This window comes from Solanum dulcamara, chromosome 4 (assembly GCF_947179165.1).
Source record: "Solanum dulcamara chromosome 4, daSolDulc1.2, whole genome shotgun sequence".
Lineage (NCBI taxonomy): Eukaryota > Viridiplantae > Streptophyta > Magnoliopsida > Solanales > Solanaceae > Solanum > Solanum dulcamara.
In genome coordinates this window covers 4,048,619-4,070,684 of record NC_077240.1, presented here as the reverse complement: position 1 = coordinate 4,070,684, position 22,066 = coordinate 4,048,619, and the positions used below count along the sequence as shown (strand labels likewise).

Below are 22,066 nucleotides of genomic sequence, written 5' to 3'. Positions count from 1 at the left end.
CAGACATCACAATATATACAACATTCTCAACTCATACTACAACCCCATCCCAAAGTCTATAACATATGAATGACTAATTACCCCATCTCAATCTCAAAGAAAGATAGCCAAACCTACCTCAATTGCCGAAGCCGCACTCGAATACCTCCATCGGACAAGCAACTCTCGAATTCAGCGCCCGGAATGACAACCCACTATCAACAATGAAACATACACGTCACAAGGAGTCCAATGACACCCATATTGATAGGTTTCGGAACCGGGGGTAAAATGGTCCAAAAATTAACTATTTTCGAAAAGGGTCAAATCTGGAAATTTATTGAACAATCCCATTCTATTGGTAATAAGGAACTCATGGTTGAAAAACCCATAAAAATAGAGCTCAAAACGAGTTGGAAATCACAATTTTCCTTAAATTCGGATTAGGGAAGAAACAAAGATTTTTGGGGTTTGAAACTAAAATTTAAGAGTTAAAATCGTCAAAAACTTAATGAAAAAGGAAGGTTTTAGGTCAAAAATCACTTACCCAACACTTTGCCTCAAAAATCTCTTCTCAAATCACCTCAAGGAGTTCAAGAACTCAAACAAATGATGAAAAATATTGAAATGGGAAGAAAGGGGCATTTTCTGCCCAAAAAGTTACTGTTCACGCGTGTTACTGTTCACGCGTGTTTTGTACAAATTTTCGAAAATCACCCTCAAGGTCATTACAGGGTTGTACCATACAAATATTGGTACTGTTGAATCACATGTCATTGTAAACAAAAGGTTTACTGATTCTAATGATTTTATCATTTGGCATGACCGGTTGGGCCATCCCGGTTATAATATGATGCGCAGAATTATTGAGAATTCACATGGACACACTTTGAAGAATCAGAAAATTCTTCAATCTAAGGAATTCTCTTGTGTTGCTTGTTCCCAAGGAAAACTGATTATCAAACCATCAGCAACTAAGGTTGGGATTGAATCCCCTGCGTTTCTGGAACGTATACAGGGTGATATATGTGGGCCAATTCACCCTTCATGTGGACCATTTAAATATTATATGGTCTTGATAGATGCATCTATAAGATGGTCACATGTGTGCTTATTATCAACTCGCAACATGGCTTTTGCGAGATTGTTAGCTCAAATTATAAGGTTAAGAGCACAATTTTCAGATTATGCAATAAAGACAATTCGTCTTGATAATGCTGGTGAATTCACATCTCAATCATTTAATGATTATTGTATGTCGATTGGAATAAAAGTTGAGCATCCGGTCGCTCATGTACATACTCAAAATGGTCTAGCAGAATCATTGATTAAACGCCTCCAATGGATAGCTAAACCATTGCTAATGAGGACAAAACTTCCTATTTCAGTATGGGGGCATGCTATTTTGCATGCAGCAGCACTTGTGCGCGTAAGGCCAACAAATTATCATGAATTTTCCCCATTATAGTTGGCGTTTGGAAGGGAGCCAAATATATCCCATCTTAGAATATTTGGGTGTGTGGTATATATCCCAATTGCTCCACCGCACCGCACAAAGATGGACCCCCAAAGAAGGTTGGGAATATATGTTGGGTATGAATCTCCTTCTATTATAAAATATCTGGAACCTATGACTGGAGATTTATTTACGGCAAGATTCGCTGATTGTCATTTTGATGAATCAGTATACCCAACATTAGGGGGAGAACATAAGCAGTTGAAAAATGAGATAGATTGGAATTCATTGTCACTATCTCATTTAGATCCTCGAACAAATCAATGTGAGCAAGAAGTTCAAAAGATGATTTATTTTCAGAATATTGCAAATCAACTGTCGGATGCATTTACTAACCTTCCACGGGTTACTAAATCGCATATCCCAGCTGCTAATACTCAAGTTCGAGTTAATGTCCCGGTAGGACAACTTATTCAGGCAAATGAGTCTAGACCATGCTTAAAACGTGGAAGACCACTTGGTTCCAAAGATAAAAATCCTCGAAAAAGGAAAAGAATAAATGATCAAGATGATCATAATTTGGAGGCGAGTGCTCAAGAAGAGCCCAGAGACACAACAAATGGTGATACCACCGAGGAGGTCCAAGTACCTGAAAATAATGAGAATGAAGAAATCTCAATAAGTTATGTCTCGACAGGAAAACGGTGGAACCGAAATGATATTGTGGTCGATAATATTTTTGCTTATAATGTTGCCATTGAAATAATGCAACAAGATAAGGATCTTGAACCAAAATCTGTCGATGAATGCAGACAGAGAAATGATTGGCCAAGATGGAAGGATGCAATTTAAGCAGAGTTAACTTCACTTGAAAAACGTGAAGTTTTCGAATCAATAGTTCGAACACCTGAAGGTGTCAAGCCAGTAGGGCACAAATGGGTTTTTGTGCGTAAACAAAATGAAAAGGGTGAAGTCGTAAGATATAAAGCACGACTTGTAGCCCAATATTTTTCGCAAAGACCTGGCATTGACTATATGGAAACATATTCCCCTGTGGTGGATGCAATTACTTTCAGGTATCTAATGAATTTGGCAGTTCATGAAAAGCTTGAAATACACTTAATGGACGTGGTCACTGCCTATTTATATGGCTCATTGGACCACGACATTTTTATGAAAATTCCCGAAGGGTTTAAAGTGCCTGAAGTATACAAGGATTCTCGAGAAAATTATTCAATAAAGCTTCAGAAATTCTTGTACGGGTTGAAACAATCAGGGCGAATGTGGTACAATCGTCTTAGCGAATATTTGCTAAAAGAAGGATATAAAAATGATCCAATTTGCCCTTGTGTCTTTATGAGAAGGTCTGAATCTGAATTTGTCATAATAGCAGTATATGTTGATGATTTGAATATTATTGGAACTCCGGAAGAACTTTCAAAGGCAGTAAAATGCCTGAAAAAGGAGTTTGAAATGAAAGACCTTGGAAAGATAAAATTTTGTCTTGGTCTATAAATTGAACATTTTACAAATGGGATATTTGTCCATCAGTCAACATATACTGAAAATATTTTAAAGAGATTTTATATGGATAAAGCACATCCATTGAGTACTCCAATGGTTGTGAGATCTCTTAATATTAATACAGATCCGTTTCGGCCTTATGAAAATGATGAAGAACTTATTGGTGCTGAAATAACATACCTTAGTGCAATTGGTGCATTAATGTATCTTGCCAACAATTCTAGACCAGATATAGCTTTCTCAGTAAACTTGTTAGCAAGATTTAGTTCTTCACCAACACGCAGACACTGGAATGGAATTAAGCATATATTCAGATACCTTCGAGGTACCATTGATATGGGATTGTTTTACTCAAATGATTCCATGTCACAATTGATCGGTTATGCAGATGCGGGATATTTATCTGATCCCCATAAAGGTCGATCGCAGACAGGCTATTTATTTACATGTGGTGGTACAACTATATCATGGCGTTCAACAAAGCAAACTATGGTTGCCACTTCCTCAAATCATGCAGAGATAATAGCCATTCATGAAGCAAGTCGAGAATGTGTTTGGTTAAGATCAATAACTGAACACATTCAAGAAACATGTGGTCTTTCTTTGACAAAAGACGCTCCAACAATATTGTATGAAGACAATGCTGCATGTATAGCTCAATTGAAGGGAGGATACATCAAAGGAGACAGAACAAAACATATTTCACCAAAATTCTTTTTCACTCATGATCTTCAAAAGAATGGTGAAATAGATGTCCAACAAATTCGTTCAAGTGACAATTTGGCGGATATGTTCACCCAAGCATTGCCAACTTCAACCTTTGAGAAAATGAGATACAAAATTGGAATGCGTCGTCTTCGAGATATTAAGTGATATTTTCATCAGGGGGTGCAAAATACGCGCTGTACTCTTTTTTCCTTAGTCAAGGTTTTGTCCCACTGGGTTTTCCTGATAAGGTTTTTAATGAGGCAGCACTCAAGGCGTATTATCAGATATGTGTACTCTTTTTCCTTCATTAGGCTTTTTCCCACTGGGTTTTTCCTAATAAGGTTTTAATGAGGCACATTTCTCGTGGACATCCAAGGGGGAGTATTATCAACCAAGTAAAATGGTTGTCCACTTAAAATGGTGGATAGTCCATTTACTTTTTAAGTGGGTAAATTGCCCACTAATATTTTCCTCCACTTGTAAATATGGCTATAAATATAGCCTTAAACTTCAATGTAAAACACACACAAAAAACATATAAAAGAAGAGAATTACTATTACTTTCTATATTACTACTCTCTCTATTAATACTTTCTATATTACTACTCTCTCTATTAATACTTTCTATATTATTCTCTTGTTCTTCTTCCTTTATAAAATTGTCAAGTTAGTTAATTTATAACAATTTTTGAGTTTTTGTTAAATAAATGATGATTTTTTATTTTTTTTTAAAATGGATAAAAATCCTAGCAACATATAAACAAATCCTGCTAAGTACTAGTAAGCGGTGTTTCGTACAATGTTGGGATATTTTACAAAGAAAAATATATTATGGGATTAGTTATTTGAAATTAGTTAATATTTCAAATCAAACATGAGATAATTTCAAAATTATTATCCTTATTTTATGTATCAAACAATCTTTTTCTTAATATGACAAAAGACAAAACTCTATTTGATCCTTTTTACAATTTTAATCCGATAAAGTGAGACTATTTTAAAATCAACATTTGAAGCTGCTCCTCTCGAATTATCAATTACCTTTCAGGCAACATAATCACGGCAACAAAATTGAATATAGTTGCATTTTATATTTTTTTAAAAAAATATTATAATTGTGATTGATGGAATAGTGATAAAATTATTATCTTCACAAAAAATAAACGTTTTGTAGTTGAGACTACTAAAATAAAGTCTGCGATTATCAAATCAAGCTAAAACAACTTAACCAAATAATCATTGCAACTTGTCCTCTCATCTTTATAGATATTTTTTTGACTCCTTTATCTTTGTAGATTTGCTGACACCTATAATGGATTAGGCAAAAGAAAAGATTAGTTTGTAAGTATTTACAAACATATTTAAAGGGAACACGTTATCTTGCAGTCTTACGAAGAGTAAATACGTGTTATATTTAGCTCTTATTTCATGTTCTTATACTAAAATTAATACTTTAGTTATTATAATAGATAATTTATTTAAGATAAAATACATTTACCGGATAACAGTGTTGTTTTTTATCATCTCTAGGCGTTATTCCATTAAATCCTAATCAGTGTTTACTTCCCACTGAAAAACTTGTGTGCGCTTATAATCAGAAAATACATTTTGCTTCAATCACAGTGTCTTCTTCCTCCGTCTACCGCCAAGCTCAGCTCCGGTGACTGTTCATTCATACTCCGGCGAGATGAAAATCCCTGCATTTCTTCTTCTACTAATCACTCTTTCACAATTAATTCTCAATCCAATTGTTTCCGTCGCCGATTCCGCTTATCCTCCGCCGTATGGTACTGAAACGACAACCTCCTGTCTATCTACTACTTCCGATGACCTAATTCCTGTCCGTCGTGAAGTTTACGGGAACGGAAGGATTTTTGACATTACTCATCGATTGACCCCTGATATGCCGTCCTGGGGTTTGGAAGACGGGCTTGGTCAGTTCCTGTGGCTGCCTAACAGCATGAAGAATGGCTCTCTTGCTAATAACTCCGAGATGAAACTTCCGACCCATACCGGCACTCATATTGATGCTCCTGGCCATGTCTACGATCACTATTTCGATGCCGGCTTTGATGTCGACACTCTCGACCTCGAAGTTCTCAATGGTAACCATCGATCTCCATCTCTTTTGGTCTCAAATGCTTGGAAAATTAGTTTCATTTTTTCACAGTAACTAGTACTAGTAGTATTAGACCTGTTAATCTATCTTGTGCATTGGTCTCTCCTTCACTTAAGTTCACGCGTTTGATGAAATAAACTAGAAAGCGACATTCCACATGTTATTCTTGGCCTCAGCTAAGGCCGCAAAGTTTGAAAACTTTGTTTTGTTGAGAGCTCCATCTGGAGATTGATGTGATTAATGCAACTTGTAAATATTTATTACTTGTAAGGACCCAATTGTCAGGGTATCTTCTGAGGCATCAAAAATATTGAATATTATCCATAACTTAAAAAAAAATGAAAGCATCTTCTTGAAGAGTACCCAATGTTTACCTACCAAAATTTCTTTGCGAACTGCTACTGAGCATAGTGTGAAGCCATAACATTGAGCTTTCTAATTTCCATTGCTCAAGTTCAGGCCTTTTTTAGAAAGAAAGATGAGGGTTGTGTGTAAGTTGCTAGTATTAGCTGAGTTGCTGGCTGTAAGTGCAATATCACTCGTTTTTTCATCACCTAATGATGCATACCCAACTGGATATGGTGATGAACCGGGTGCTTGTGTTGGATCTAGTGATGATTTGAGACCTTTGAGGAGAGAGGTGTATGAAGATGGACAGATATTTGATATCACACACCAGTTCAACCCTAATACTCCTATGGGGGATTCTGATGAAGGAATTGGACAGTTTCTCACTCTTTTGTCGAGCATGAAGAATGGCTCTGATTACAACTTTTCGGAACTGAGATTAGGCGTTCATGCTGGCACTCATGTTGATGCACCAGGACATGTTTATGAGGAGTACTATGATGCAGGGTTTGATGTTGATTCCCTTGACCTTAGAGTTCTCAATGGTATTAACCACAGGAAATTCTACCTTTGATAACTCTTGTGCTTTAGAAAAATGATTACTCATGTGCTTATTTTTAACTACTCATGAGTCATGGCTCTGATTAACTCTACACCACAGTTTGAAACCTTGAATTTTACTTGCTCTTTCAAATTGATGATCTGGAGATTAGTTCTTAAAACTGGAAACAGTTGAGACCTAGTCTAAGAACTAGAGTTTTTTGAATCAATCCTTTTGAGATCTTTTTTAGTCCTAACTATTTCTGCTGTTCAAGTTTATGTGATACTATTTAATTTCTTTATTTCACCGTTCTGAAAAAATTGCTCATTTCTATATTTGGAAACATCTAACTATAAACTTCTCATTTTTTCCTTAATGTGAAGCTTTTATAGCTACACAGATGCTATGGCCTGTTTAATACCAACAGTTTCAAAAGTCTCGTAGCCACACAAATGTTATGGGATGTTTAAAACACAAGTTTCAAAAGTCTCCCTTATTTTCTTAAACTCCGTGTTTGAGTCAAAACTATGTCACATAGATTGATACAGAGGAAGTATGCTTTATCCTCTGTTGATAAAGATTTTATGACTGATTCTAGGGTCTTAAGATATTGTACTCCTCCCAGATGCCCAGGAGCAGCTGCATAGTCCAATTTTGTATTTGGCAAACATTTTGTTCTTATCAAATTGAAAAAAAGAAAAAAGAGAAGAAGCTAGTAAACAACCTCACAGGAATTCCTGAAACGTCAATTCAGTTAGAGTTGACAATCCTGTCTTTCTTTGGTGAATCGTTGACCCTTAAAAGAAAAATTCCGTTTCTTCAGTGACAGTTGAAGCCGCATACCTTATTTACGGTAAAGCATTTGTCATTGCCGAGAAAAGGGAAAAAAGAGAAGGAAAGGAAGAGTGTGGGTTACATGCTGGGAGTTTATTCTTACCTAGTGTTTCTTGCTTCACAATGCATATATACTCAAATTTAATGCATTTTCTCTGATTGCGTTTACGTTGATCCATTCACATATGATACATTCACATGATATCATTCTTTTTATTGTTTTTCATGGAATAAAGAAATTTCCTTTCTTTGCTGTCTTCTTCATTGGAAGGATACCTCCTTCAAAGATCCTTTACATTTTTGTTTTTTGTTTGACTGGTTGTGGTCCTTTTAAGGGCTTATCATTGATCTTGATTCTCTTTTCTTTTCAGAGTAAGGTTTCCTGTATATTTTTTTAAAAAAATTGAATTCTTCACTTTAACATACCACCAATTTTTCTCCCTTTGTTCGATTTTTGGCAGTGTGTATTTGTGTTTTATCTTTTTACAGGCAGTATTACACATTTTCATGCATTAATGATGATGTTCTTCACTTGCTTTAACAGGTCCTGCATTGCTAGTTGATGTTCCGAGAGACAAGAACTTAACTGGTAATCTCCCCCTCCCATCTCATGCTGAATTTCTCTAGTATGATAAACTCTCCTATTTTTGAATCAATTATTCCAGCTTATTTTCTAATAGTTCCCAATTTGCCAGCATATCAGTTGACATGAAATTATTGAGCTTAAAAGTATCTCTGTCTTTACCTTGCATGCAATATGATATTGCAACAACTAGATGAAGAAATACTCTCTGAGATTTGAGTGGCAGACCAGAGTTGTTGACATAAGTTTATTGGCTATATACCATCATACTTTTGTTTTCTTTTATTCAGCGGATGTTATGCATTCCTTGCATATTCCCAAGGGAGTCAAACGAGTACTTTTCAGGACACTAAACACTGACAGGTAATTTATAGCAGCATCTTAGAACTGTGCTTAGGTTGCATGCTTGTTGTTGATCAGAGTTCCATTCTTCAAGGTTTCTCTAAGTTGTATATAGCTTCTCCTTTCTTTTTCGACATGTTTGTTGTTGTATATTATAGTGAAGTTGTTGGAAGTTTTGTTACATGTCACTGTTATGCTTTGTGTTCTTGTTTGTCTCTTTTCATCGTTAATAGTTTGAGTATATCCAGAATTTACAGATTCTTCCACTCAAGGAATCTGGTTTGTGGTATTATATAAAATTTCATTTGAATGGAGCGTATTCCAATAGCCCCATAAGCAAAGTCGCTCGACAGGTAACCAGCAAACTTACATTTGGGGATCCAACTTTAATTATCAGTATACACCTGGACCCTTAAATTTTTTGTAAATGCACCCTACATCATCATGCTTGAACTTGACATACCCGTTTAAAGGGTTGCTAAAGACTAACCTCTTTGATAAATGATGCATCTACACATTCTTTTAATCAAATGCCCCTTCAAGCATTTTCCTTCAGGCTAGGTTGTTTTTAATTACAAAGATAAACAACAGGCATCTAATAATTTTTTTATCCTTACATCTGATTTTGGTATACTCTGAAGGAAATTTAGGATTTGTGAATCTTTGCATCTTTATGTTTGTTTCTGTTCTTTCTTTGTGGTGCTGTATGAAAGAGGGTTGTCAAATGTTAAGTGAAGTTCGCGCTTTTACTTCTTGCTCAAGTCTAATTTTTCGGGCAATATAAGAGTTGAACTTGTGTGGGGTGTGATCAATTTCTGCTTCTTGGTAGTGAAAGCTTTGTTGGACTGTGGACTAAATCGTGAAAGTTGGAAATGGAAGTTGAAAACCAACTAGAACATAGCAAAAAAAAAATTGCCTTCTGACTCTGGCGAATGTGCTTCTACAAAGATCTTGGATTACACTTTCAAAATCTCAAAAAAAATAGATTGATGAATTGCGAAAAACATAATAAAACTTACAGCACACTCCCTATCTGTTCATTGTGGATATCATTGTATCTTCTTCAGTTTAGGCATGGAATGGTCAAGTTTTTACTGGAATGGCTATACATTTTAAATAGCATCTTAATCGCGTACCTCCCAAGCATCCGTGGGGATCCCAATGCTTGTTTCACATGCTTTACTCATGTATTGCGAACCCTAGCCTGATGTAGCGGATTGTACAAAATATCTGTCTCTAACCTTTTTTCTTGTTCTTTAGTGGTAATGCTGTCGCTGAATAAATTTTTCGAAAACCTAATTGAAGTATAACTGTATAAGCAATTAAGGTTTGGCATTTAGTGCAAAGGGTGAGCTTACCTGAACTGGGTAGGATTCCTCTTCTACTCCATCTCCTTCTTAGAGTGCAGGTGTATGCTGTTTGAGAGCTTCATTTTGATGCACTCATTATTTATGTAGTTGTTGCTCATCTTTCAACGAATTAATATGCATAATCACTTAGTATAGAAAGAAGGTTAGATGCTATCAGGGTTCCTGAATCAACACTTTGCATAGAATTTTAAATGATTTGACTTAAATGTACATTTACAGTCGTGCAGTGTGTCTTGATCAAGCTTAATTGACTTTCAGGCGTCTTATGTGGAAAAAGGCATTCGACACAAGCTATGTTGGATTCATGAAGGATGGATCACAGTGGCTAGTGGATAACACTGACATCAAACTTGTTGGTAAGATGGGCTGTAACACTATGATATCTTAATAATGTATGATGTTATGGTTTACTGCATGCTTGAATGTTGGTTACAACAGTGCTCGACAATAAATAGTATACTTCGTGTACTGTTACACCTCTATAGTCAGATGGTTTCTCTCTTCTTTTCCCATCTTCCTGTGACACCCTGCTTGATTGACACAGTTACTATCTAGAGTAATATGTGAAAGTTGTTTCAATAGCTTGCACTTTCTTGCATGCTCCTTACTGGAGTGAACTTATCCTTGGTGTAAATATATTTTGTCAATTAAAAGATAATTCTGCATGAATCATGTCAGTACTTTATGCTTCATGTCATGAGTAAGTGGAACATCATGCAGATGAAGTGCTTGAACTGGTATTTAATTAATACACATGCATATATACATTATATATATATTTGTATTATCTTCAGTCTGACTGATGTCTGAATTTTTAATTGGTGAATTAGGAATTTAAACTTGATTTTACTTTCTTGCTTTATCCCACTCTTAGTCTGCATGTGTCATGGTTCATGTACCGTTATTATCCTCATCCAGTTGTTCCATTACTGCCTCCTGTTGACAAATTTCTTTGACAATAATCTGTCATAGTTATAAATTTGGTTATTTTCCTTTCCCATTTCTCCCAACTTTTGCCCTCAACTTATGAACTCCCATAGTTTGACTTTGTCCTAAGAGGCTTCTGTGTCTTACTGCTGCAGCTCAACTAGAGTAAATGAGTGGGGGATTGTTAGTGTGGGCATTTTAACATTTTATTAAATTGCAATTTTAGCAATTGTCCATTGATGAAATTTAATGTCATCTTTATTCTATTTTTCATTAGTGCATAAAATGCCTTTCATTATCATCTTTAGTTAGTGCAAGACTAAATCATTCCATTATGTATTTTTAACATAATTATCACTAATAAGTGGTGCACTAAATCATAATGGTGCACTAAATGATGATAATGATGGCATTCCATTATTTTTTCATCTTTGTACGATTTTCTCTCCTATAAATAGAGAGGTCTTCTTTGTTTTGAAAGGTAAGATAAGAGAAGAAAAAAGTTGAGAGAATTAAGTTTGTCTAAAAAGAGAGTTCTTATTAGTTGAAGGGAGGTGTTCTTTGTGTGGAGCTTTAAACTCAACTCTTGTCCAGAGTTTGTTGAGTTACATTTTGTGATAAGGCTGTTGTATCCTGGAGGGGACAAGTCAAGAGGACTACTGCTGGACCAGTGAAACGATTTACTGCTGTGGGCTTGAATCTCCTTAAAGAGAGCGAGATATCCGCGCCTCAGAAGTGAAGTTAATTTCTTCATTTTATTTTTCAATTGTAATTTGTAATCTTGTAATTTCACCAACATAACTTATTCCTAATTTTCCTCTTAGTCAATTATCGACTGGTAGAAGAATTCATAGCTGATATTTGTTTTTCTTTTTCCAGGAATTGATTACTTATCGGTTGCTGCATTCGATGATTTGCTTCCTTCCCATCACGTTTTCCTGAAAAGCAGGGTAAGTCGTCATATTCAGACTAAGTTGAACCTTTGTTGCCCCCTATGATTTGATTCACATCGAGGGGAAATTGGGGGTGTCGATTGAGGGGTGTGTGTGTTTGGTTGCAAATGTATATAATGAAGATTTTACTCTACCCAGAATTCTTTTTTTTTTAATCGCCTAATTTTTTTACTTTGGCTCGAGTTAATATTTCATAATTCCATGAGAAAGGTGTTACATGTTCAAGTTGCTCTTAGCGGTAATTGGTACCGGTGATCCAACTCTTTTTTTAAGGTGAAAAAATAATTTAAAAAAAAACAGAAAGTGATTGCATATCATGGAGATAGAAAGCCTTGCTTTCCTAAATGAGTGATTACATTTTCAAAATTTAGATCAGCTTCCCAACTTCTTGTTTACCAGGAAACTTGTTGGCCTTAACCTTGGTTCAACTGGATTGGGTGAAGGCGTGATAACAAAATGATTCACTGTAATATTTCCTAATTGCTACCAGTAGCATCTAACCCTAATCACCGGCATCTCAAAATTGATGTGAGTTGTAGTAATTATGGTGCTTTCTAAATCTTATATGCTAGATTGTGAACTAGATGTCATCTGCAAAGCAGGTAAGGTTATTTTGGGTGTATTGATCTTCACTTGTACATTTTTAGAAGAGATTTGGATAGTCACTTAATAATGACGATTGACAATCGTAGTTTCTTTACGAGGAAATACATCATTTCACTCCTGAACTTGGCACGAAAAGTCACTTTAACTACTAAACTTAAGTTGTATTTGTATACCCCCTTAAGAACTTTCATTTCAATTATTTTTTTATAAAAAATTAAGCAATTGAAGAGCACAAAAAGGTGGACCCATTGATATATATGTATTATTATATAATAATAAAATAAAAAAAAATAATATACAATTAAAAAAAATTACTTCCTTCTCGTTTACAACTCACCCCTCTATCTCTGCACACCCACCACCTTTTTCTTCTTCACAACCCACGTCACTCTACAATCCCGCCCCCACCACCTTCCTCTTTCTTCTCCTCCACACGTCCCTCTTTCTCTCTATATTTCATCATTCTTTTCTTTTCAATTTCACCATTTTTTGATTTCCTGATTTGATTTTTGTTTCTTTCAAAAATAAAGTTATGGAAGAAATGGATTTGTAAATAATAATAATAATTGCTAACAATAACAATCAAAACAACCAATTTGGACGAATTTGAGTAGGAGTTGGAAGAAATTTGATGGGGAGATGACGGTGATGATTTTTTTTTTGTTGTAGGGCAGTTCTTTCAAATTAATAATGACCAACAATAACACCAAAACAACCAATTTGAACGAATTTGAGTGTAAATGGGATTAATTTGTAAAAGAATTAGATGAGATTTCGAGGTAGATGATGGTGGTAGTGGAGGGTGTGGATTAAAGATGATGGTGATAATTATTTTTTTTGAGGACAGTTCATCCAATTTGAACGGATAATAATAATTTTTTTTTTGTGGTGTCCAGTGGCAACTGTGGTGGTTGTTGTGGAAGGATGAGGAGAAAGAAGAAAAAAGAGAAAAGAGAGAAGAAGAGAGAAAAACTAATTAAAAAAAATGAAGGGTTGGTAATTTTTGACGCTGCCCAGTAGCTAATTCAAAAGGGCTCCGCCCTGTGGCCTCACTCCGCTGCAGATTATAAGAGAATTGGGCAGTGTCCAACAACTTGGCCCAATCCTTCTGGTTGGCGCTAACATAGTGCCGCAAATAGCATTCCAAGAGCCCATTGATACGCTCCGTCTGCCCATCCGTTTGAGGATGGAAGCTGGTGGAAAAATGTAATTCTGAACCAAGTAGGCTGAACAGCTCCCTCCAAAAGGCTCCAATGAACCTTGGATCACGATCGCTAATGATGTGCTTAGGCACACCCCAGTGTTTGACAACGTCCCTCAAGAAGAGACGCGCAGCCTCCTTTGCCTTGCAACTCGCTGTAGTGGCAGTGAAGGTTGCGTATTTAGAGAACCGATCGACAACAACCATAATAGTGCCAAACCCCTCGGAGTTCGGCAAGCAAGTGATAAAGTCCATAGTGACGCTGTCCCATGGTCGCTCCGCAATAGGCAATGGCTCAAGTAGTCCTCCAGGTGCTTTGTTCTCAACCTTGTCCTGTTGACAAACAAGACAGGTGCGAACATATACTTCAATATCATCCTGCATTTGAGGCCAACAGTAAGAAGACTCGAGCAAAGCTAATGTCCGCTTCTGCCCTGGGTGGCCCGCCCAAGCAGAATCGTGCCCCTCCTTTATCAATGTGCGCCTCAGGTTTGCCCACCTTGGCACGTACACACGCCTGCCTGTGGTGTACAGCAGGCCATTCTCCTCCCAAAATTTCTTTGTCTTGCCCTGCTGGGCTAGGACAAGGAGCTGCTTCGCTACGGGATCGTGCTGCATACCTTCTTTGATATTTTCAATAACGCTGCTGCCCGTTGAGCTGATGAGGGAAGCCAGGACAATCTTCCGGCTTAGAGCGTCGGCTACTACATTGGCCTTTCCAGGCTTGTGCTCAAAAGTGAAGTTAAATTCTGCCAAGAAGTCTTGCCAGCGGGCTTGCTTGGCAGTCAGAGTCTTTTGTGTTTGGAAATATGTCGTTGCGACGTTGTCCGTCTTCACAACAAAATGAGCCCCTAATATGTAGTGACGCCAAGTCCTTAGGCAGTGGACTACGGCCGTCATTTCCCTCTCATGAGCTGAGTAGCGCCGCTCAGCATCGTTCAACTTTCTGCTCTCAAAAGCTATCGGGTGGCCCTCTTGCATTAGGACGCCACCAATGGCAAAATCAGAAGCATCCGTGTGGATTTCGAAGGCCTTGGCAAAATCAGGCAGCGCCAAGACCGGTTCTTTGGTGATGGCTGCCTTAAGCTCCTCAAACGCCTTGCTACACTTGTCATCCCATTTCCACTCCCGACCCTTTTTCAGCAGGTCAGTGAGCGGAGCTGCAATCGCTGAATAGGCGAAAATAAATCGCCGGTAGTAATTTGCAAGGCCAAGAAAGGACCGGAGCTCGGGCACTTTCGTTGGGGCCTCCCAATCCTGGATTGCCTTTACCTTGTCACCATCCATTTTTATCTCGCCATGGCAAATAGTATGCCCAAGGAATTGAATGGTGGGCTGTGCGAAGCTGCATTTCTCTCGCTTGACGCACAGCTCCTTGTCCCGCAATATTTGGAATACTTTGCACAAGTGCTCCACATGTTCCTCCATACTGTTGCTATAAATCACAATGTCATCCAAATAGATGACCACAAACTGATCCAAAAATGGGTGGAACAGCTTATTCATCAATGTGCAAAATGTGGCAGGTGCATTTGTCAAGCCAAATGGCATGACCAGCCACTCAAACGCCCCATAACGAGTTACGCAAGTCGTTGAGGAAGGTGAATCAAAACCTGATTCGACGATATGAAGGACCTTTTGAGATCATTGCCAAGGCAGGCAAGATTTCCTATTGGGTCGACATGCCACACCATTTGAAGATACACCCTGTCTTCCATGCTAGTCAATTGAAACCTTATTTTGAGGATACGGAAGACATAGGGCGAGGACAAGGCAGTCGTCCCCAAATCTTTATTGCTCCACCGGCCGTAGACAAGCAGATTGAGGCGATTATTGACCATCAGTTGGTACGCGGCAAGGGGTGGAATAATTCAAGTGCACAGTTCCTTGTACACTGGAAAGAGACTTCGCCAGAGGAAGCAACTTGGGAGAAGTATGAGGACTTGTGGCAGTTCCACCGCAAGGTCCAAGAATACTTGTTATGCTGTGGCGCCGGGGTCGTCGCCAACTCAGGTGGGGGAACGTGTATCGCCCCGCTCGCAGCTACACTGGATCGCAGCAGCAACTTGGTGGTCCAGACAGCTTGTGAGGCCGTGCCAGCATGCAGCCTACAGCCTTGGAGACTGTGAGCATGCCTGACAGCTTTTGAATATTTTATTATTGCTTGTATAGACAGCCATAGTAGAGTGAATCATTGGGCCAACAACCTTTGTTTTATTTATGTATCTATATAAGCCCTTTGGGCAGCACATATTGTAGCTAATCTGGAAATCAAATATCAGAAAATTGGCCTTTGCCTCCCAAAGCTTCTCCCTCTCTTTATTTTCAGTTTGTGGCTGTTGTGTGGACGTTTTTGTTCCAGCACTTGGTGTGCTTTCTTGTTGATCAGGACTGAACTTAGGCAAGCCGTGCACGCTGTTTAGGTTGTCTCACGTGCTGTAGAAATTAGCCCGTGACAAGTGCTCAGCAGCTTGGTGGTCCAGACAGCTTGTGAGGCCGTGCCAGCATGCAGCCTGCAGCCTTGGAGACTGTGAGCATGCCTGGCAGCTTTTGAATATTTTATTATTGCTTGTATAGACAGCCATAGTAGAGTGAATCATTGGGCCAACAACCTTTGTTTTATTTATGTATCTATATAAGCCCTTTGGGCAGCACATATTGTAGCTAATCTGGAAATCAAATATCAGAAAATTGGCCTTGAGGAAAGGCTACTATCAAGTTCGTATTGCTGAAGGGGATGAGCCCAAAACGACGTGCGTAACTCGTTATGGGGCGTTTGAGTGGCTGGTCATGCCATTTGGCTTGACAAATGCACCTGCCACATTTTGCACATTGATGAATAAGCTGTTCCACCCATTTTTGGATCAGTTTGTGGTCATCTATTTGGATGACATTGTGATTTATAGCAACAGTATGGAGGAACATGTGGAGCACTTGTGCAAAGTATTCCAAATATTGCGGGACAAGGAGCTGTGCGTCAAGCGAGAGAAATGCAGCTTCGCACAGCCCACCATTCAATTCCTTGGGCATACTATTTGCCATGGCTAGATAAAAATGGATGGTGACAAGGTAAAGGCAATCCAGGATTGGGAGGCCCCAACGAAAGTGCCCGAGCTCCGGTCCTTTCTTGGCCTTGCAAATTACTACCGGCGATTTATTTTCGCCTATTCAGCGATTGCAGCTCCGCTCACTGACCTGCTGAAAAAGGGTTGGGAGTGGAAATGGGATGACAAGTGTAGCAAGGCGTTTGAGGAGCTTAAGGCAGCCATCACCAAAGAACCGGTCTTGGCGCTGCCTGATTTTGCCAAGGCCTTCGAAATCCAAACGGATGCTTCTGATTTTGCCATGGGTGGCGTCCTAATGCAAGAGGGCCACCCGATAGCTTTTGAGAGCAGAAAGTTGAACGATGCTGAGCGGCGCTACTCAGCTCATGAGAGGGATTTGACGGCCGTAGTCCACTGCCTAAGGACTTGGCGTCACTACATATTAGGGGCTCATTTTGTTGTGAAGACGGACAACGTCGCAACGACATATTTCCAAACACAAAAGACTCTGACTGCCAAGCAAGCCCGCTGGCAAGACTTCTTGGCAGAATTTGACTTCACTTTTGAGCACAAGCCTGGAAAGGCCAATGTAGTAGCCGACGCTCTAAGCCGGAAGATTGTCCTGGCTTCCCTCATCAGCTCAACGTGCAGCAGCGTTATTGAAAATATCAAAGAAGGTATGCAGCACGATCCCGTAGCGAAGCAGCTCCTTGTCCTAGCCCAGCAGGGCAAGACAAAGAAATTTTGGGAGGAGAATGGCCTGCTGTACACCACAGGCAGGCGTGTGTACGTGCCAAGGTGGGCAAACCTGAGGCGCAAGTTGATAAAGGAGGGGCATGATTCTGCTTGGGCGGGCCACCCAGGGCAGAAGCGGACATTAGCTTTGCTCGAGTTTTCTTACTGTTGTCCTCAAATGCGGGATGATATTGAAGTATATGTTCGCACCTGTCTTGTTTGTCAACAGGACAAGGTTGAGAACAAAGCACCTGGAGGACTACTTGAGCCATTGCCTATTGCGGAGCGACCATGGGACAGCGTCACTATGGACTTTATCACTTGCTTGCCGAACTCCGAGGGGTTTGGCACTATTATGGTTGTTGTCGATCGGTTCTCTAAATACGCAACCTTCACTGCCACTACAGCGAGTTGCAAGGCAAAGGAGGCTGCGCGTCTCTTCTTGAGGGACGTTGTCAAACACTGGGGTGTGCCTAAGCACATCATTAGCGATCGTGATCTAAGGTTCACTGGAGCCTTTTGGAGGGAGCTGTTCAGTTTACTTGGTTCAGAATTACATTTTTCCACCAGCTTCCATCCTCAAACGGATGGGCAGACGGAGCGTATCAATGGGCTCTTGGAATGCTATTTGCGGCACTATGTTAGCGCCAACCAGAAGGATTGGGCCAAGTTGTTGGACACTGCCCAATTCTCTTATAATCTGCAGCGGAGTGAGGCCACAGGGCGGAGCCCTTTTGAATTAGCTACTGGGCAGCAGCCCAACACCCCTCAGTCGCTACCTGTTGACGCCGACTTGAAGAGCCCGGGGGCTTATCACATGGCAAAGGCCTGGGAAGAGCAAATCGACCTTGCACGGTCCTATCTTGATAAGGCAGCCCGAAAGATGAAGAAATTTGCTGATCGTAAGCGGCGTCCCACTGATTACCGTATTGGGGATAAGGTGATGGTCAAACTTAATCCCCGGCAATTCAAGTCGTTGAGGAAGGTGAATCAAAACCTGATTCGACGATTTGAAGGACCTTTTGAGATTATTGCCAAGGCAGGCAAGATTTCCTATAGGGTCGACATGCCACACCATTTGAAGATACACCCTGTCTTCCATGCTAGTCAATTGAAACCTTATTTTGAGGATACGGAAGACATAGGGCGAGGACAAGGCAGTCGTCCCCAAATCTTTATTGCTCCACCGGCCGTAGACAAGCAGATTGAGGCGATTATTGACCATCAGTTGTTACGCGGCAAGGGGTGGAATAATTCAAGTGCACAGTTCCTTGTACACTGGAAAGGGACTTCGCCAGAGGAAGCAACTTGGGAGAAGTATGAGGACTTGTGGCAGTTCCGCCGCAAGGTCCAAGAATACTTGTTATGCTGTGGCGCCGGGGTCGTCGCCAACTCAGGTGGGGGAACGTGTACCGCCCCGCTCGCAGCTACACTGGATCGCAGCTGCAGCTTGGTGGTCCAGACAGCTTGTGAGGCCGTGCCAGCATGCATCCTGCAGCCTTGGAGACTGTGAGCATGCCTGACAGCTTTTGAATATTTTATTATTGCTTGTGTAGACAGCCATAGTAGAGTGAATCATTGGGCCAACAACCTTTGTTTTATTTATGTATCTATATAAGCCCTTTGGGCAGCACATATTGTAGCTAATCTGGAAATCAAATATCAGAAAATTGGCCTTTGCCTCCCAAAGCTTCTCCCTCTCTTTATTTTCAGTTTGTGGCTGTTGTGTGGACGTTTTTGTTCCAGCACTTGGTGTGCTTTCTTGTTGATTAGGACTGAACTTAGGCAAGCCGTGCACGCTGTTTAGGTTGCCCCACGTGCTGTAGAAATTAGCCCGTGACAAGTGGTAGAAATTTCTTCCGGGCTGCCTTATCAAGATAGGACCTTGCAAGGTCGATTTGCTCTTCCCAGGCCTTTGCCATGTGATAAGCCCCCGGGCTCTTCAAGCCGGCGTCAACAGGTAGCGACTGAGGGGTGTTGGGCTGCTGCCCAGTAGCTAATTCAAAAGGGCTCCGCCCTGTGGCCTCACTCCGTTGCAGATTATAAGAGAATTGCGCAGTGTCCAACAACTTGGCCCAATCCTTCTGGTTGGCGCTAACATAGTGCCGCAAATAGCATTCCAAGAGCCCATTGATACGCTCCGTCTGCCCATCCGTTTGAGGATGGAAGCTGGTGGAAAAATGTAATTCTGAACCAAGTAGGCTGAACAGCTCCCTCCAAAAGGCTCCAATGAACCTTGGATCACGATCGCTAATGATGTGCTTAGGCACACCCCAGTGTTTGACAACGTCCCTCAAGAAGAGACGCGCAGCCTCCTTTGCCTTGCAACTCGCTGTAGTGGCAGTGAAGGTTGCGTATTTAGAGAACCGATCGACAACAACCATAATAGTGCCAAACCCCTCGGAGTTCGGCAAGCAAGTGATAAAGTCCATAGTGACGCTGTCCCATGGTCGCTCCGCAATAGGCAATGGCTCAAGTAGTCCTCCAGGTGCTTTGTTCTCAACCTTGTCCTGTTGACAAACAAGACAGGTGCGAACATATACTTCAATATCATCCTGCATTTGAGGCCAACAGTAAGAAGACTCGAGCAAAGCTAATGGCGAGATAAAAATGGATGGTGACAAGGTAAAGGCAATCCAGGATTGGGAGGCCCCAACGAAAGTGCCCGAGCTCCGGTCCTTTCTTGGCCTTGCAAATTACTACCGGCGATTTATTTTCGCCTATTCAGCGATTGCAGCTCCGCTCACTGACCTGCTGAAAAAGGGTCGGGAGTGGAAATGGGATGACAAGTGTAGCAAGGTGTTTGAGGAGCTTAAGGCAGCCATCACCAAAGAACCGGTCTTGGCGCTGCCTGATTTTGCCAAGGCCTTCGAAATCCACACGGATGCTTCTGATTTTGCCATTGGTGGCGTCCTAATGCAAGAGGGCCACCCGATAGCTTTTGAGAGCAGAAAGTTGAACGATGCTGGGCGGCGCTACTCAGCTCATGAGAGGGATTTGACGGCCGTAGTCCACTGCCTAAGGACTTGGCGTCACTACATATTAGGGGCTCATTTTGTTGTGAAGACGGACAACGTCGCAACGACATATTTCCAAACACAAAAGACTCTGACTGCCAAGCAAGCCCGCTGGCAAGACTTCTTGGCAGAATTTAACTTCACTTTTGAGCACAAGCCTGGAAAGGCCAATGTAGTAGCCGACGCTCTAAGCCGGAAGATTGTCCTGGCTTCCCTCATCAGCTCAACGGGCAGCAGCGTTATTGAAAATATCAAAGAAGGTATGCAGCACGATCCCGTAGCGAAGCAGCTCCTTGTCCTAGCCCAGTGGCAATGATGTGGCAATGACATGGGGCGAGTGTAATACATACTGACGTTGTGAGAGTGGTATTATTTTTTTAGGGTGGAAAATAATTGAAATGAAAGTGTGTTAAGGGGTATATAAATATAACTTAAATTTAGTTGCTAAAGTGAGTTTTCGTGCCAAGTTCAGGGGTGAAATGATATATTTCCTCTCTTTACCTTGGAACTTTACAACATTTGCATCTTAACCTTCTACAAGTTATAGAGGGTTGTCAACTTTTGAGTCAATTTTTAATGGTAAAGTTCATGGGCCACCCCCACTTCCTTAGCTGAAGTTTTCTTTATGAAGAAAAAATATATATGTGGAGAACTAGAGGAGGTGGTGGCAAAGATTAATTTGTATGCCATATTGTCATTCCTGTTCATCCTTCTCATGTAATGAAACTCATAAAGATGAAATCTAAGCGGTAACCGAGTGGACGTTAGTTGAACATAAACTTACAAAATATGTCAACCTTTTGATGGTTAATCAATGAATCTTTGTTTTCAAGATTGTGAAAGCAAGTTGGATGATTTTTTTTTTTTCGAGAATAGAAAAGAAAAGAAAATTATAGTCAAGCGTTATCTTCTTTGTTTTGAAGAGACAATAGAACGTTTATAATTAGTCACTTCATTGACATTTACTTGTTCTAATGCCAGTTAATAATCCTCCCAATCTTATAGTATTTGAAATGTTCCAGGAGATTATTCTTGTGGAAGGGCTGAAGCTGGATGATATAGAAGCTGGCTTATACACTGTACACTGTTTGCCCCTAAGGTTGCTTGGTGCAGAGGGATCACCTATTAGATGTATACTGATTAAGTAATACTCTCCTCTTATCCGCCTCAACCATAAGGTACTTTTAAACATGTTGCCTTGTATGTTTTTATATTTTTTGATAAATAACATGTTACCTTGTATACTGTCTTGTTCAATGTGAAAAACTTTCTATCTAATCCTGGTTTTTGCATCTCCTTTCTATTAATCCCTTGTGTATACCATTACTTGAATCCATTTGATCCGACAGCCCTATAATTCATAGCATGAAATTTTATAGCCTTTTCTTTTCTTCTTGGTTATGTATACTCTTCACATTGTTTGCTTGGATAAAATGCTGCAGGAAGCACTGGAGATAGCTTTGAATAAGAAAAAGTGCTGCAAAGGGGACATATTTTCAGAGTAGTTTAGGCTGTAATTGTTATTAGCTGTTACACTGAAAACGCGTAGCATGAGCAAATAATCTGCAGCTTTCATGGTATGTCTTATGGTTTTATGGATTGACAGAGTGATCAACATATTTAGATCCAAGTTGTTTTTGTCTTAAGATGACAATGATTACGTTCTTTATATTAATTTCGACAGGAGAGGAAAATTTCATAGGTGTTCATCCAAGTATTGCTTCACTCATCCATTCAAAGTTGCTCTACATTTTTTGCACATTGCTTGAGTGGCTTTAT

The 22,066-nt window shown here is 40.0% G+C and overlaps 1 protein-coding gene across 2 annotated transcripts; it reads left to right on the top strand.

Annotated features, from left to right (window-relative positions):
* The first annotated feature begins 5,215 nt into the window (after window positions 1–5,215).
* Window positions 5,216–22,001, top strand: LOC129885588 (cyclase-like protein 2). Of its 2 annotated transcripts, none has more exons than XM_055959916.1 (7): window positions 5,216–5,772; window positions 8,054–8,098; window positions 8,383–8,455; window positions 10,063–10,160; window positions 11,611–11,681; window positions 21,310–21,465; window positions 21,730–22,001. In XM_055959916.1, exons 1-6 carry the CDS (start codon window positions 5,355–5,357, stop codon window positions 21,433–21,435), a joined length of 831 nt encoding a protein of 276 aa, XP_055815891.1. In that variant the 5' UTR covers window positions 5,216–5,354; the 3' UTR covers window positions 21,436–21,465; window positions 21,730–22,001. The 2 variants fall into 2 exon arrangements, with proteins under 2 accessions (XP_055815891.1, XP_055815892.1); XM_055959917.1 differs by lacking the exon at window positions 5,216–5,772 and adding an exon at window positions 6,038–6,679.
* Window positions 22,002–22,066: the final 65 nt, after the last annotated feature.

What these genes read in the sequence shown, in the direction of transcription:
- LOC129885588 (XM_055959916.1), top strand. Translation starts at nt 5,355, where the DNA reads ATGAAAATCCCTGCATTTCTTCTTCTACTAATCACTCTTTCACAATTA. An exon ending in CGACCTCGAAGTTCTCAATG is followed by an intron (nt 5,773 to 8,053) that starts GTAACCATCGAT and finishes TTGCTTTAACAG; the next exon opens with GTCCTGCATTGCTAGTTGAT. An exon ending in GAGAGACAAGAACTTAACTG is followed by an intron (nt 8,099 to 8,382) that starts GTAATCTCCCCC and finishes TCTTTTATTCAG; the next exon opens with CGGATGTTATGCATTCCTTG.